The following is a 13,074-nucleotide window of genomic DNA, read 5'->3' on the forward strand; positions in this document are numbered from 1 at the left end:
AGAAATGCCCACTTTTTGGTGTTTTTTGGGGTGAGGTGAGCTGCTTTGGTGCCCCCAGCACCTCCTGGCAGTGGGAGTTTTGTGTTGGCCTGAAGCTGTTCTTCAGGATGCCAGCAGTGCATTTTTCCCACTTTGAGAAGAAAAATGTGTTGATTTTGTGCAGAAAACAGAGAATTTCCCAATTTCCCAGTAATCGCCACCCCCTTTATTTTATTTATTTGCACTTCAGACTTTGGCCCTTTTCCTGGGTTGCTGGCTGCGCGCAGCCAACTGTTCCACTTTAGAAGTGACCCAAAAAGGACCTAAAAGACCCCAAAATAACAGGGCTTACGTTGTGGTGAGGATTGCAGGTAGGAACAGAGACAAGGTACGAGAGCCTTTTGGGGTTTGCACCGAGCCTGGTGGGTGAGGAACTCGGCAGAACCCAAAATAGTTGGCTTTAGGCCCAAAACTGTTGGTTTTAGCCCCAAAAATGGGGAGTTTTACGGAGCCTTGCTGGAGCTGCTTGAGGATGGGGTTGTTTGAGCCATTGGGGTTGCTGTGATGGGATGGGAGAGTGTGTCCATGGGTGTGTTGAGATGTTTCTTTATTAAAAAAAAATATATGTATATATATATATGAATTTTATATTTGTTTTAAATGTTTTTCTATGTTTCATGTATTCCATGCATTTATATACAAATATGTGTGTATTTAAATCACAGTCTGTAGTTGGCCGGGCAGGATGCTCACTATCAAGGTATGACTCTTTCTGGGGCACATTTTTGGTCTTTTTTTTTTTTTGGGGGGGTGGGGTGGGGGATTTTTAATCATTTCAAAGAAATTCTTAGCTGCCAGAAAATAATCATTTAGAAAAATTAATAATAATAATCCTTTTTTTTTTTTTTTTCTTGGAACGTGGTCACTGCACACGGGTGCTCTGTTGCACTTCCCAGCCTTCCTCCCTGCTGGTTAACAATTAAAGCTGTGTCAACATGGGCAGGGAGGATTTCATCTCCAAAAACGGGTGGGAAAAGGGGATGATGGTGAGCTGGTGATTGTCACCAATGGGAACGTCCTCGTGGGGTGACGCCTGCCCTCATCTTCCTCGCAGCTCTTCCTCACTGCTGCCCTCCTCTTCCTCACCCACAATGGGGCTGATGGAGCTCCTGGATCGCCAGTGGGAAGGAAGCTTCTCCAACACTCTGGTGAGTCTTGCTCTCATCCATCCTGACATCGAGAAGATCTCCATTTTCTGTATTTCTCCCCAAAAATCCACAGAGGGTTGCGGAAAGTCTCATTTAGCATTTTGGATGGTGGCCTTGGAAGCACAGCTTGAATTCTGGGTGGTGCAGAGCTCAGAGTTGGACTTGATGGTCCTTCTGGGTCCCTTCCATTTCAGGATAGCCCTTGACCCCGCGATCCTTGGATTCCATGATTCTGTGCTGCTTTCGTTGATAACGTGATTCTTTGATTCCCTAATTCCATGCTTCTATGATCCTTCGATCCCACGATTCTGTGATTCTTTCATGGACTCCACAACTCCACGGATCCATCATCCTTTGATTCCACCTGATTGCTTTCTTGGTTGTCTGTCCCGGTTGCTCTGCCAGTGGGAAATCTTGCAGACCGTTGCTCCAGAAGCTGTGGAGGGACGGAGGCTTCTCAAATACCTCTTCCCATTTGGCCCAAACAGCCTATTTTTTCCCTGCAGCCTCCAGCTGGACTGGTTTTCAGAGGGCGGAAGGCAAGGAGTTGCCTTCCTGGCTGTCGTGGGAGCCTTTTGGTGGTGAGTTGCCAGCCGACACCGTGTCCAACTGGAACGCCTACACCAACCTGACAGAGTACGTCTGCTTATCCAAGTCTTGGCACTGCAGCATCGGTTCCTACGTTCCCAGCCGGGGTCCGTTTTGCACTTTTGCATTCGCAGGATTGGCACACGACTCGGGTGAATTCATGGTGTTGGTCAACAAAGGGAAGTTGGAGGCGCTGCGATGGGTGGATGACTCGTTTGGTGATGTACCTGAGAATGCTGTAGAGGGTTGTGAGTCATCTGATATCTACGTGGGGAGGAACCGGTACGGCCTGGGGAAGGTCTCCAAGGAGCAGAGGGCTTTATTTGTGTCAGTGGATGGCAAGGAGGTGTGGTTCAAGTGGTACCAAGTCTTGACGGTGAAGACGGGGCCGGCAGACATCACCATCTCAGGTGTCCTCTACAACGTGAGCGCAGCTGCGGAGCGCAGTAAAAACGTCACCGTAACGAAGATCACGGTGGAAAACGAAGGCTGCCAGGGGACGCGGCGAGATGTCACCTTGGAAGAAGCCACCGAAGTGGAGCAGGACTGGGAGCTGGACCAGGAGATCTTCAGCAGCGTCCGCGGGGTGCTGGAAGCTGGCCTCTTGGCCTTCAACGGGATGAGCTGGGAGGCCACCAACGTCATGAATGTCACCTGGCTGGGAAAAGCCAGTGCTGGTGAGTACGCTGAACACACCCACAAGGTTGAGCTGGAGATGCAGCCCCGCAGCACGTGCACGGTAGCCATGGTGGGACGTCGGCTGGACGCCCGCATCCCGTTCACTGCGAATCTCACCAGGGATTTTGGTGATGGCCAACCGCACCAGGTGGAAGTGACAGGGGTGGCTCGCAGCCAGCAGGTGGTGGGTATCCGGGCTGGCATTGAGCGGTGCTGGCCCCTTCCTGGTTCAACACGGTGCTGAGCACAGCAGATGGTGATGGGGTTCACCACGTGCAGCTGAATGCCATGTAATGCGTTGGGTTTTTTCTCTCCAATCAGTGTATTTTTTGCAGACTGCTACGTCTGTTTTATTTCCCCAGTTACCTACATCTCTCCCTAAAAAGCCACAGCGACAGAGTGGAGTGCAGAAAAATGCATGTTTTCACAGTCTTCGTCTTCCACTTTTTCCCCATTTACTTCCATCTCCCTCAGAATGACACAGCAGCAACCCCAAAAGCAGAAAAATGCTTTTCTCCTGATCTCTGTTTTTCCTTTATCTCACAATAACCATCATCCGAGCGCCTCTCTCCGAACCAGCACAGCAGCTGCACATCGAGAAACCTTTCTGCACCCGGAGTTGGATGGACATAATCTTCCACTGCATTGTGTTTTCCTTTCCTTTTCCTGTTCTGTGAAGAACATAATTGCAAATCAAACAAATCTACCCGTGTGGTTTGTTGGGATGAGATGATGTGCACGCGTCTCGGCATCATCTCAGGAGGAGGATGATGGAGGCTTTGTCCTTGCAGGGTGTGCGTTGGGTCCCCGTTGGGTCCCCACTGTATCCCCATTGCTTCCCCACAGGATCCCCGTTGGGTCTCCGTTGTGTTCCTATAGGATCCCTGTTGGGTTTCCATTGTTTTTTTTCATAGGATTCCCACTGTGTCCCTGCCCACTGCATCCCCATAGGATCCCCATTGGATCCCCGTTGGTTTTTCATTGGTGTCAAGTCTGTCCCCCAGCTGCTGTGACTTTGGGGAGTCACCAGCCACACCAGCGATGTACCAGACACCCTCGTTTTCACCCCCCATGGAACCTAATGCACCCCTATTTCCTTTGTCCCCCACCCATGCCACATTCAGCAGCTTCCCTTTTAATTCTTCTGAATTTTCCTCTGAATTCCTCTAAAATTTGCACTTGCATCCCCAGTTCCTTGCATTCCCACGAGCAAGTTCTTGCTCTTGCCCCTGCAGAAAGCAAACAAAGAAACAAACAAAAAAAAACAACTAAAGAAACACCAGAGGATGCAGAGAAACGGGTAAAACTTCTGTTACAGCAGTGGGGAGGGGAGAAAGTGGGGTGAACCCACAGGGAGGAGGTGTGGAGGCCTGGGCATGTCGAGTGGTCCGTGAGGTAGGTTGGTGCTGGAGCATTAAGGCCTGGGGAGGAGGATGTCACTCGCTGCAGGAGTGACAGTGAATAAATACTGGGGGGGGGGGGAAAAAACAGTGAGATTCGTCTGGAAATGCTCAGTTGGAGGGGGTGGGGTGTCCTGGTGGTGGAGGTGAGGGTGGGGTGTGGGGAGGTGAGACCAAAGAACTCATGGCAGACATCATCCATCAGACATTTATCCATGGCTGTATCTCCTCCGGGACCAGGAAACCGGATTTTGGAGCCACCAAGATCTTGAAGGGCGTCAACCATCAGCTCACCTTCACCCTCATCCATGTTGAATTTGCTTTGGGAGCAAAGAATCAAATCCTGGAGCCACCAGGCTCATAGAAAACATCAATCATCAGTTCATTGCCACCTTCATCCATCTTGAGGGACATCAACCACCAGCTCATTGTCACCTTCATTCGTGTTCCATCTCCTTTGGATCCAGGGAACAAAGTTTTGAAGCCACCAAGCACTTAGGAGGACATAAACTATCATCTCACCTTCAGCCTCATCCGTTTTCCGTCTCCTCTGGGATTAAAGGAGTCGCATACCAAGTTCATGGAGAACATCAACCATCAGGTCATCTTCTGATGGTCCACAACCACGTTACATCTCATCTGGGACCAGTGAGCTGCATCGTGGAGCCACCAGGCTCATGGGAGACATCAGGTCATCTTCACCTTCATCCGTGTTGTACCTCTTCTGGATCCAGGGAACAAAGTTCTGGAACCACTAAGTTCTTGAGGGGCATCAACCATCAGCTCCTCTTCACCCTCGCCCTTGTTCCATCTCCTCTGGGACCAAGGAGTTGTGTCCCGGGGCTGTCAAGTTCTCAAACACACAGAATTGGATCCCTTCCCCAGTACTGGGCAACTTCAGGGGCCTCCTGGGCTACTTGGAGGCCGCCAACCATCCTTGGAGGCTCTTGGAAGCCACCAACCATCAGCTCCTCTTCACCCTCGCCCTTGTTCCATCTCCTCTGGGACCAAATTGTGTCCTGGGGCTGTCAAGTTCTCAAACACATAGAATTGGATCCCTTCCCCAGTACTTCAGGGGCCTCCTGGGCTACTTTGGAGGCCGCCAACCATCCTTGGAGGCTCTTGGAAGCCACCAACCATCAGCTCCTCTTCACCCTCGCCCTTGTTCCATCTCCTCTGGGACCAAATTGTGTCCTGGGGCTGTCAAGTTCTCAAACACACAGAATTGGATCCCTTCCCCAGTACTGGGCAACTTCAGGGGCCTCCTGGGCTACTTGGAGGCCGCCAACCATCCTTGGAGGCTCTTAGAAGCTGCCAACCATCAGCTCATCTTCATCCTCACCCTTGTTCCATCTCCTCTGGGACCAAGGAGTTGTGTCCCGGGGCTGTCAAGTTCTCAAACACGTAGAATTGGATCCCTTCCCCAGTACTGGGCAACTTCAGGGGCCTCCTGGGCTACTTGGAGGCCGCCAACCATCCTTGGAGGCTCTTAGAAGCTGCCAACCATCAGCTCCTCTTCACCCTCGCCCTTGTTCCATCTCCTCTGGGACCAGGTTGTGTCCTGGGGCTGTCAAGTTCTCAAACACACGGAATTGGATCCCTTCCCCAGTGCTGGGCAACTTCAGGGGCCTCCTGGGCTACTTGGAGGCCGCCAACCATCCTTGGGGGCTCTTGGAAGCCACCAACCATCAGCTCATCTTCATCCTCACCCTTGTTCCGTCTCCTCTGGGACCAAGGAGTTGTGTTCCGGGGCTGTCAAGTTCTCAAACACATAGAATTGGATCCCTTCCCCAGTACTGGGCAACTTCAGGGGCCTCCTGGGCTACTTTGGAAGCCGCCAACCATCCTTGGAGGCTCTTGGAAGCCACCAACCATCAGCTCCTCTTCACCCTCGCCCTTGTTCCATCTCCTCTGGGACCAAGGAGTTGTGTCCCAGGGCTGTCAAGTTCTCAAACACACAGAATTGGATCCCTTCCCAGTACTGGGCAACTTCAGGGGCTTCCTGGGCTACTTGGAGGCTTCCTGGGCTACTTGGAGGCCGCCAACCATCCTTGGAGGCTCTTGGAAGCCGCCAACCATCAGCTCATCTTCACCCCTAGCTATGCCGCAACCCCAATGGCGATTCCAGGTGGATCATCCTCTCTTCACCTCCCCCAGCCCCCCATCCCATCACCACCCGACCCTATCACTTGTCCCTGGCGGCCGCCCGCGCGTGGATCCGCGTGTGCCGGGCGAGCGAGGACTTATTGCTGAAGCTCTTCCCGCACTGAGCACAGGGGAAGGGCCTCTCTCCCGTGTGCGAGCGCTCGTGCACCGTCAGGTCAGCCAGGTACTTGAAGCTCTTCCCACAAGTCCCGCAAGGGTACGGCCGCTCCTCGGTGTGGCTGCGTTGGTGCATGGTGAGGTTGGACTGCTGGCTGAAGCTCTTCCCACACCGAGCGCAGGGGTAGGGCCGCTCGCCCGTGTGCGACCTCTGATGCTTGTTGAGGTCTGATGGGTTGGTGAAGGTCTTCCCACACGCCCCGCAGGCGTAGGGCCGCTCGCCGGTGTGCAGCCTCTGGTGGGTGGTGAGGGTGGAGAGGTGGCCGAAGCTTTTGCCGCACGCTCCGCAGGCGTAGGGCTTCACCCCGGTGTGGGTCCGTTGGTGGGTCTTCAAGTGGGTCAGGCGGCCGAAGGCCTTCCCACATTCCCCGCATGGGTAGGGACGCTCCTTGTTGTGTGCTGCTGGTTTCACCCACGGTTTCTCGGCGTTCCCGGCGTCCCCCGTTGGTCTGGGTGGTCTTTGGGGTGGGGGGAAGGTGGTGGGATCCTTTGGTATCGCTCTGGGGTGGTGGTGGGTCTCGGTGTGCGTGGGTGTCCCGGCGGTGGGGTCACCTTGGGGGATGTTGAGGGGATGCGGGGGGTCTTGGGTTGTCAGAGTGGGGTCCTCCGGCTCTGCGGGACCTGCTGGTGGGAAGGAGGAGGGAATTTGGGAGCTGGTCCTCACGGGACATCGCCCCACTCCTCCGAAGCCCCATCACTCTGTGGTCTTCTCTACCCATGGTGGAGATGGTCCAACTCCCACACTGAGCAAAACCCCAAATCCCGTCGTCGCCAGTTGGTTCATACTGGTGGGGGATGAAGGCCGCCACCATTGAGCAAAACCCCAAATCCTAACATCCCTGGTGGGTCCATCAAACCGTACTGAGGGGGATGAAGAGGAAGCCACTGAGCAAAGCCCCAGATCCCAACATCATCACCGGGTCCACCAAGCCGTTCTGGGTGGGGATGAAGATGAAACCATCATCGCTGGGCAAAATCCAAACCCCAACACCACTGGTGGGTCCATACTGCTGGGAGATGAGGAAGAGGCCGCCACCACCGAGCAAAATCCCAAATCCCAACGCCACCACTGGCTCCACCAAACCGTACCAGGTGGGAATGAAGAGGAAGCCATCATCCCAGCACAAAACCCAGTGAGACCTGACCAAGACCGAACCCATTGCAGGAGACCCCTCCATCTCCAAGCTGCATTTTGGGGGGGGGGGGGAGAGAGGAGAGGGAGGAATGGGGATTTTTTCCCTCCACCCCATTACCTGTTTCCTGCAGGCTCCTTTCTTCCTCCTCTTCCTCCTCCTCCTCCTCAGGGTCCAACCTCCCATTGCCCTCCCACCACTCGTCCTCCAGTGGGGGCTGGGGGGGTCCAGCACCACCTCGGGGTCTTCTGTGTTCCCTGGGGGCACCTCCTCCAGCTTCACACGCACCGGCAGCTGTAGGACAGGAGGAGGGGGGGGGGGGGGGGGGGGAAGGGGTTGGTGGGGGGGCAAAGAGAGGTGCTACCCTATTTTGTGAGGGGGGCATGGGGTTATGCAAAGAGGGTGCTGCCCTCATCGGGAGGGGGAATAAAGGATTGTGGGGGGGGTCTAAAAGGGGTCCTGCCTTTGGTAGGGGGGGACGGGGGAGGACAGGGGGTTGTGGGGTTGCTGGCCTTGTTTATGGGGGACAAGAGGTTTAGAGGGGGTGTTGCCTTCATTGGGGAGGGGAAAGGAAAGGGGTTATGCAGAGGGAGTGCTGCCCTCATTTTGATGGGGGAGGAAGGAATTCGGTGTGGGGGGGGATTGGGGGGGAGGTCCAGAGGGGTGCTACCCAAAATTTTGGGAGGGGCAACAGGTTGTATGAAAAGGAGTTGATGCCCTCTTTTGGGGTGAGGGGGGGGGGGGCATGGAATTGTGTGTGTGTGTGGGGAGGGGGGAGGCACAACCCTAATTTGGGGGGGACAGGCGGGGTACTGCCCTCATTGGGGGGGTGGAGACAAGAGGTTGGGGGGGGGTCTAAAGGGGTTTCTGCCCTTGTTTAGGAGCTGGGCAAGGGGTTGGGGAGGGAATGCTGCATTCATTTTTGGGGTTTATGCAAAGGGGATTTGGGGGCACGTGGGGCCAAGCAGCCCAGCGTGGGGAGGGGGGGCTGGATTTTTTGGGGGTCCTCCCCCCCCCCCCCAATCTCCTCACCTGCCTCTCCCAGCCCATCTGGAAGCTCTCAGCCAAAGCCACCGCCTGGGCGCAGCTCTGGGGATGCCGTACCCAAACCCAGCTTTGGATTTCTTCGGGAAGGATGCTGAGGAACTGTTCGAGCACCAACAATTCCAGAATCTGTTCTTTGCTCCTTCTTTCGGGTCTGAGCCACCTCCTCGACAGCTCCCTTAACCTCCAACAAGCAGCTCTGGGTCCGGCAGCTTCCTGATAACGGAACTGCCGGAACCGTAACCGTCGTTGTTCCGTGCTGGGACCCCCCCAAGGGGTGGGCGTCCATCGTGGGGAGGGGTGGGGGGGGTCCATGGGGGGGTGGGAGACCCCCGGAGGGCTTCTTTTTTTTTATGGGGGGATGGATCTGTGGGAGAGGGGGGGCGGGGGAGTAAAGGGGACCCCTCCCAGCAGTATGCAGTGTGTCCCCCCCTCCCCAGTTTTGCAGACCCCCCCCATTATCCAACACCCCCATCACCATGCAAAGTGCCCCCCCCATTTTGCAGACCCCCCCCCATTATCCAACACTCCATCACCATGCAAAGTGCCCCCCCCATTTTGCAGACCCTCCCCATTATCCACTCTCACCCCTCAGGACCAAGCAATGCAGCCCCCATTTTGCAGACCCCCCCATTATCCAACCCCCCCATCACCATGCAATTGATCCCTCCCATCTGCAGACCCCCGCCCATTATCCACCCCCCCATCACGATGCAATGTACTCCCCCTCATCTGCAGACCCCCCCCATTATCCATCCCCCCATCCCCATGCAAAGTGCCCCCCCCCAAATTGCAGACCCCCCCATTATCCAAAGTGCTCCCCCCATTTTGCAGACCCCCCCATTATCCAACCCCCCCATCACCATACAAAGTGCCCCCCACCAAATTGCAGACCCCCCCATTATCCAAAGTGCTCCCCCCATTTTGCAGACCCCCCCATTATCCAACACCCCCATCACCATGCAAAGTGCCCCCCCCTCAAATTGCAGACCCCCCCCATTATCTAACACCCCATCACCATGCAAAGTGCCCCCCCCCGATTTTGCAGACCCCCCCATTATCCAACCCCCCCATCACCATGCAAAGTGCCCCCCCCATTTTGCAGACCCCCCCATTATCCACCACCCCATCACCATGCAAAGTGCCCCCCCCATTTTGCAGACCCCCCCCATTATCCAACCCCCCCATCACCATGCAATTGATCCCTCCCATCTGCAGACCCCCCCCATTATCCACCCCCCCCATCACGATGCAATGTACTCCCCCTCATCTGCAGACCCCCCCCATTATCCATCCCCCGAGCCCCATGCAGTGTGACCCCCCCCCGTTTTACAGACCCCCCCCATTATCCAGCCCCCCCAGAACCAAGTAATGTACCCCCCCTCCCCATTTGCAGACCCCCCCATTATCCAACCCCCCATCACCGTGCAATGTGCCCCCCCAAATTACAGACCCCCCCATTACCCACTCTCACCCCCCATCACCGTGCAATCTACCCCCCCCTTTTGCACCCTCCCCCACTATACAAAAGACCCCAGACCCTCGCCACGGTCTCCCTCCAATTTTCCCCCCCCCCGGCACCCTGCACTTCCCTCCCCCCCCCCCCAAGCCTTACAACCTCACCCCCCCCACCCCCCCGGAATCTTCCCCTCTCTCCCCCTCCCCAGACATTTCAATGCCCCCCCCCCAGACCTCACTGCTGCCACCGCTGCTCTCCGATCTCCAACACAAAGGGCCTCTTCCCCCCCCCCCCCCCCCCCCACCTCCCCCCCACCTCCAACCCGGAACCCCCCCCCCCCTTCCCTCGGCCTCCCCCTCCAACATCCACGTCACAGCATTGGGCTCAGCCTTAACCCTGCACTGCCCGGAGCTTCGGGTGGGGGGGGGTGGGGGGGGGAGTTACCCAAACACGGAATCCTCCTCCCTCTGCACTCCTATATTGGACCCCTCCTTCCCCCCCCCCCCCAAAAAAAAAAAAACTGGTCACCCCCTGCCTGGTCACCCCGCTGCACCCCCAAAAGGGGCACCCTCAAATTGCCCCCCCCCCCCCCTTCAAAATGGGAATGGGGATGGGGACACAGTGGGGATGGGGATGGGAATAAAATGGGGATGGGGACACAATGGGGACACAGTGGGGACGAGGATGGGAATAAAATGGGGATGGGGACACAATGGGGACACAGTGGGGATGGGGAAAGTGGGGACAGGAATGGGGACACAGTGGGGATAGGGATGGGAATAAAATGGGGATAAGGATGGGGGCAGGAATGGGGACACAGTAGGGATGGGTTCACAATGGGGACACAATGGGGATGGGGACATAATGGGAACGGGGATGGGGACATAATGGGAACAGGAATGGGGACACAATGGGGATAGGGACGCAGTGGGGACACAATGGGGACAGGAATGGGGACTCAGTGGGGGTAGGGGTGGGAACATGACGGGGACAGGAATGGGGACAGGTATGGGGATAGAATGGAGACACAGTAGGGATGGGTTCACAATGGGGACACAGTGGGGATGGGGACATAATGGGGACAGGGATGGGAATAAAAAGGGGGCTAGGGACACAATGGGGACACAATGGGGATGGGGACACAGTGGGGACAGGGATGGGGTCGATGAGGTCACAGTGGTGATGGGAGATGTATGGGGCTGCCTCCTGCCCCCACTCCCTGTATTTGTTTCTCTTCATCTTATTTCCCCCCTCCCCCCTTCCACCCCCAGCTCACCATACTTTCACTTTCCTTTCCCTGCTGGAACAGCCAATCTTGCACTGCCCTTCTCCTCACCCCACATCTAGTCATCGTGTTGACACACACACACACAAGGACTTTTTGTGGGCAGTGTCAGGCAGAGTTCATTTCCTGCACTGCCATCTCCCCCCCCCCCCCCCCCTCATTTTGCAGATCCCATTGGAGGCACAGCTGGGATGGCCTCTCGCAGCGTGGAGATCCAACTCACCAATGGCACGAGGGACGTGACCCTGCGTTCCCCCAGGTAACACCATCACAGGGAGCTGGGGATGGGTTTTGGTGGTGGGGGTCCTCCCCTCCCCTCCCCTGTCCTCCCCTCCTCTCCCCTCCCGTTCCTTCCCCTGTCCTCCCCTCCCCTCCCCTGTCCTCCCCTCCTCCCCTCCCGTTCCTTCCCCTGTCCTCCCCTCCCCTCCCCTGTCCTCCCCTCCTCTCCCCTCCCGTTCCTTCCCCTGTCCTCCCCTCCCCTGTCCTGTCCTCCCCTCCCCTCCGTTCCTTCCCCTGTCCTCTCCTCCCGTCCCCCCCTCTTCTCCCCTCCCGTTCCTTCCCCTCCCCTCCCCTCCCCTCCCCTCCCCTGTCCTCCCCTCCTCTCCCCTCCCGTTCCTTCCCCTGTCCTCCCCTCCCCTCCCCTGTCCTCCCCTCCTCTCCCCTCCCATTCCTTCCTCTCCCCTCCCCTCCCCTCCCCTCCCCTCCCCTCCCCTCCCCTCCCCTCCCATTCCTTCCCCTCCCCTCCCCTCCCCTCCCCTCCCCTCCCCTCCCCTCCCCTCCCCTCCCCCCTCCCATTCCTTCCCCTCCCCTCCCCTCCCCTCCCCTCCCCTCCCCTCCCCTCCCCTCCCCTCCCCTCCCCTCCCCTCCCCTCCCCTCCCATTCCTTCCCCTGTCCTCCCCTCCCCTGTCCTCCTCTCCCCTCCTCTCCCCACTCCTGTCCTCCTCCTCCTCCTCCTCCTCTCCCCATCCCTGCCCTCTCTCTCCCCATCCTCATCTCTCCCTCCAGGACCTACTGCTTCAGCGGCTACAGCTCCGTGCCCCCCAGCCCCATCATCCCACCGGGAGCCACAGAATGCTGCGCCTTTGCCAACTCCCCACTCCTTTTTACGGGCAGCGTGGGCGTCCTGGTGTACGAGGCAGAAACCTTCACCCTGGCCATCCTCTTCTCCAACCCCTACAACTACAACTTTTACTACATGGAGTTTGCCGTGGAGATCTCCCCAGAAAAAGCCCACCTTGGCTTACTGCAGGATGTCTATCAAAGGATGTACAGAGGTTTGCCTGCAAATCCCAGCAACAGTGGCATGTTCCAGATCATCAAGCTCCATGCAACCCAGGAGACCATGGTGGTCTCTGCTGGTGGCACAACGGTCATGGCCACCATGTCCAGTGCTGCAAAGTCCATCATTAAAGTGGTTGTGGAGAACAAGGACAGCCCTCCCCCATACTCAAAGGCGATCCCACCCCTTCACTTTATGGACTACAACCCAAAGAAAGGGAGAAGATTCCAGAAGAAGGAAGGGATGAATGGTCCCCAATTCCTCTAGATGCTGCCCCTCAAAAAAAAAAAAAAAAAAAAAAAAAAAAAAAAGCTGAAATAGATCAGCACTGTTGTTTTGTTTTCCTTCTTCTCCTTTCGTTCTTCCTTGTGGCTGGAATAGGCAATAGCAGCCGAGCCAGCAAATCGTGACAATAAAAAAGCAGGTAACAGTAACAGAAAAGCCTCGTGGTGTCTCGGTGCGGATGGGGGGAGTTGGGTCTCAGCTCTGCTGGGTTTTGTGGGGAGGAATGGTGCAAGGTAGCTCTGAAATGCAAATCCAAGCCTATGTGCCATCACAGCAGCTCGGGACGTTCCATGGCCAAGGAGGAAATGTCCAAAGGGCAGAATGATGGCAATGGCTGCACCACTGGGTGCCATCTGCTGGATTGGATGCATTCAGGAAATGGGGCCTTTGGTGGGCAGAGTTGGAAGACCTGAA

The 13,074-nt window shown here is 56.4% G+C and overlaps 3 protein-coding genes across 8 annotated transcripts; 2 read left to right on the top strand and 1 right to left on the bottom strand.

Moving 5' to 3' along the window:
* The first annotated feature begins 249 nt into the window (after window positions 1-249).
* LOC104916160 (natterin-3-like) lies at window positions 250-3,155 on the top strand. Of its 2 annotated transcripts, none has more exons than XM_010727140.4 (4): window positions 250-350; window positions 705-739; window positions 1,094-1,187; window positions 1,694-3,155. In XM_010727140.4, the coding sequence occupies exons 2-4, from the start codon at window positions 725-727 to the stop codon at window positions 2,695-2,697; spliced, it is 1,113 nt and encodes a 370-aa protein (XP_010725442.2). In that variant the 5' UTR covers window positions 250-350; window positions 705-724; the 3' UTR covers window positions 2,698-3,155. The 2 variants fall into 2 exon arrangements, with proteins under 2 accessions (XP_010725442.2, XP_085070888.1); XM_085214762.1 differs by lacking the exon at window positions 250-350 and having other exon boundaries at window positions 594-739; window positions 1,694-2,452; window positions 2,816-3,155.
* Window positions 3,156-3,740: 585 nt separating this feature from the next.
* On the bottom strand, window positions 3,741-11,433 carry LOC100543235 (zinc finger protein 500-like). Of its 5 annotated transcripts, XR_014880726.1 has the most exons (6): window positions 11,088-11,218; window positions 8,341-8,580; window positions 7,429-7,602; window positions 7,038-7,182; window positions 4,933-6,796; window positions 3,741-4,758 (listed from the first exon to the last, which is right to left on the bottom strand). XR_014880726.1 is itself a non-coding variant. In XM_085214758.1 (5 exons), exons 2-5 carry the CDS (start codon window positions 8,356-8,358, stop codon window positions 6,039-6,041), a joined length of 1,095 nt encoding a protein of 364 aa, XP_085070884.1. In that variant the 5' UTR covers window positions 8,359-8,580; window positions 11,320-11,433; the 3' UTR covers window positions 3,741-6,038. The 5 variants fall into 5 exon arrangements, 4 of the variants coding, with proteins under 4 accessions (XP_085070884.1, XP_085070885.1, XP_085070882.1 ...); XM_085214758.1 differs by lacking the exon at window positions 11,088-11,218 and adding an exon at window positions 11,320-11,433 and having other exon boundaries at window positions 3,741-6,796; XM_085214759.1 differs by lacking the exon at window positions 11,088-11,218 and adding an exon at window positions 11,320-11,420 and having other exon boundaries at window positions 3,741-6,796; window positions 8,341-8,568.
* On the top strand, window positions 11,219-12,816 carry LOC146542068 (uncharacterized). The gene is made up of 2 exons (XM_085214795.1): window positions 11,219-11,355; window positions 12,102-12,816. The coding sequence occupies exons 1-2, from the start codon at window positions 11,288-11,290 to the stop codon at window positions 12,640-12,642; spliced, it is 609 nt and encodes a 202-aa protein (XP_085070921.1). The 5' UTR covers window positions 11,219-11,287; the 3' UTR covers window positions 12,643-12,816.
* Window positions 12,817-13,074: the final 258 nt, after the last annotated feature.

This window comes from Meleagris gallopavo, chromosome 33 (assembly GCF_905368555.1).
Source record: "Meleagris gallopavo chromosome 33, MGAL_WU_HG_1.1, whole genome shotgun sequence".
In the NCBI taxonomy this organism is placed as follows: domain Eukaryota; kingdom Metazoa; phylum Chordata; class Aves; order Galliformes; family Phasianidae; genus Meleagris; species Meleagris gallopavo.

What these genes read in the sequence shown, in the direction of transcription:
- LOC100543235 (XM_085214756.1), bottom strand. Translation starts at nt 11,162, where the DNA reads ATGACTAGATGTGGGGTGAGGAGAAGGGCAGTGCAAGATTGGCTGTTC. An exon ending in AAGGAGCCTGCAGGAAACAG is followed by an intron (nt 7,183 to 7,428) that starts GTAATGGGGTGG and finishes ATCTCCCAGCAG; the next exon opens with TATGGACCCACCAGTGGTGT. An exon ending in CTTCCTCTTCATCCCCCTCA is followed by an intron (nt 6,797 to 7,037) that starts GTACGGTTTGAT and finishes TCCCACCAGCAG; the next exon opens with GTCCCGCAGAGCCGGAGGAC.
- LOC104916160 (XM_010727140.4), top strand. An exon ending in GAAGCTTCTCCAACACTCTG is followed by an intron (nt 1,188 to 1,693) that starts GTGAGTCTTGCT and finishes TTTTCCCTGCAG; the next exon opens with CCTCCAGCTGGACTGGTTTT.
- LOC146542068 (XM_085214795.1), top strand. Translation starts at nt 11,288, where the DNA reads ATGGCCTCTCGCAGCGTGGAGATCCAACTCACCAATGGCACGAGGGAC. An exon ending in GTGACCCTGCGTTCCCCCAG is followed by an intron (nt 11,356 to 12,101) that starts GTAACACCATCA and finishes CTCTCCCTCCAG; the next exon opens with GACCTACTGCTTCAGCGGCT.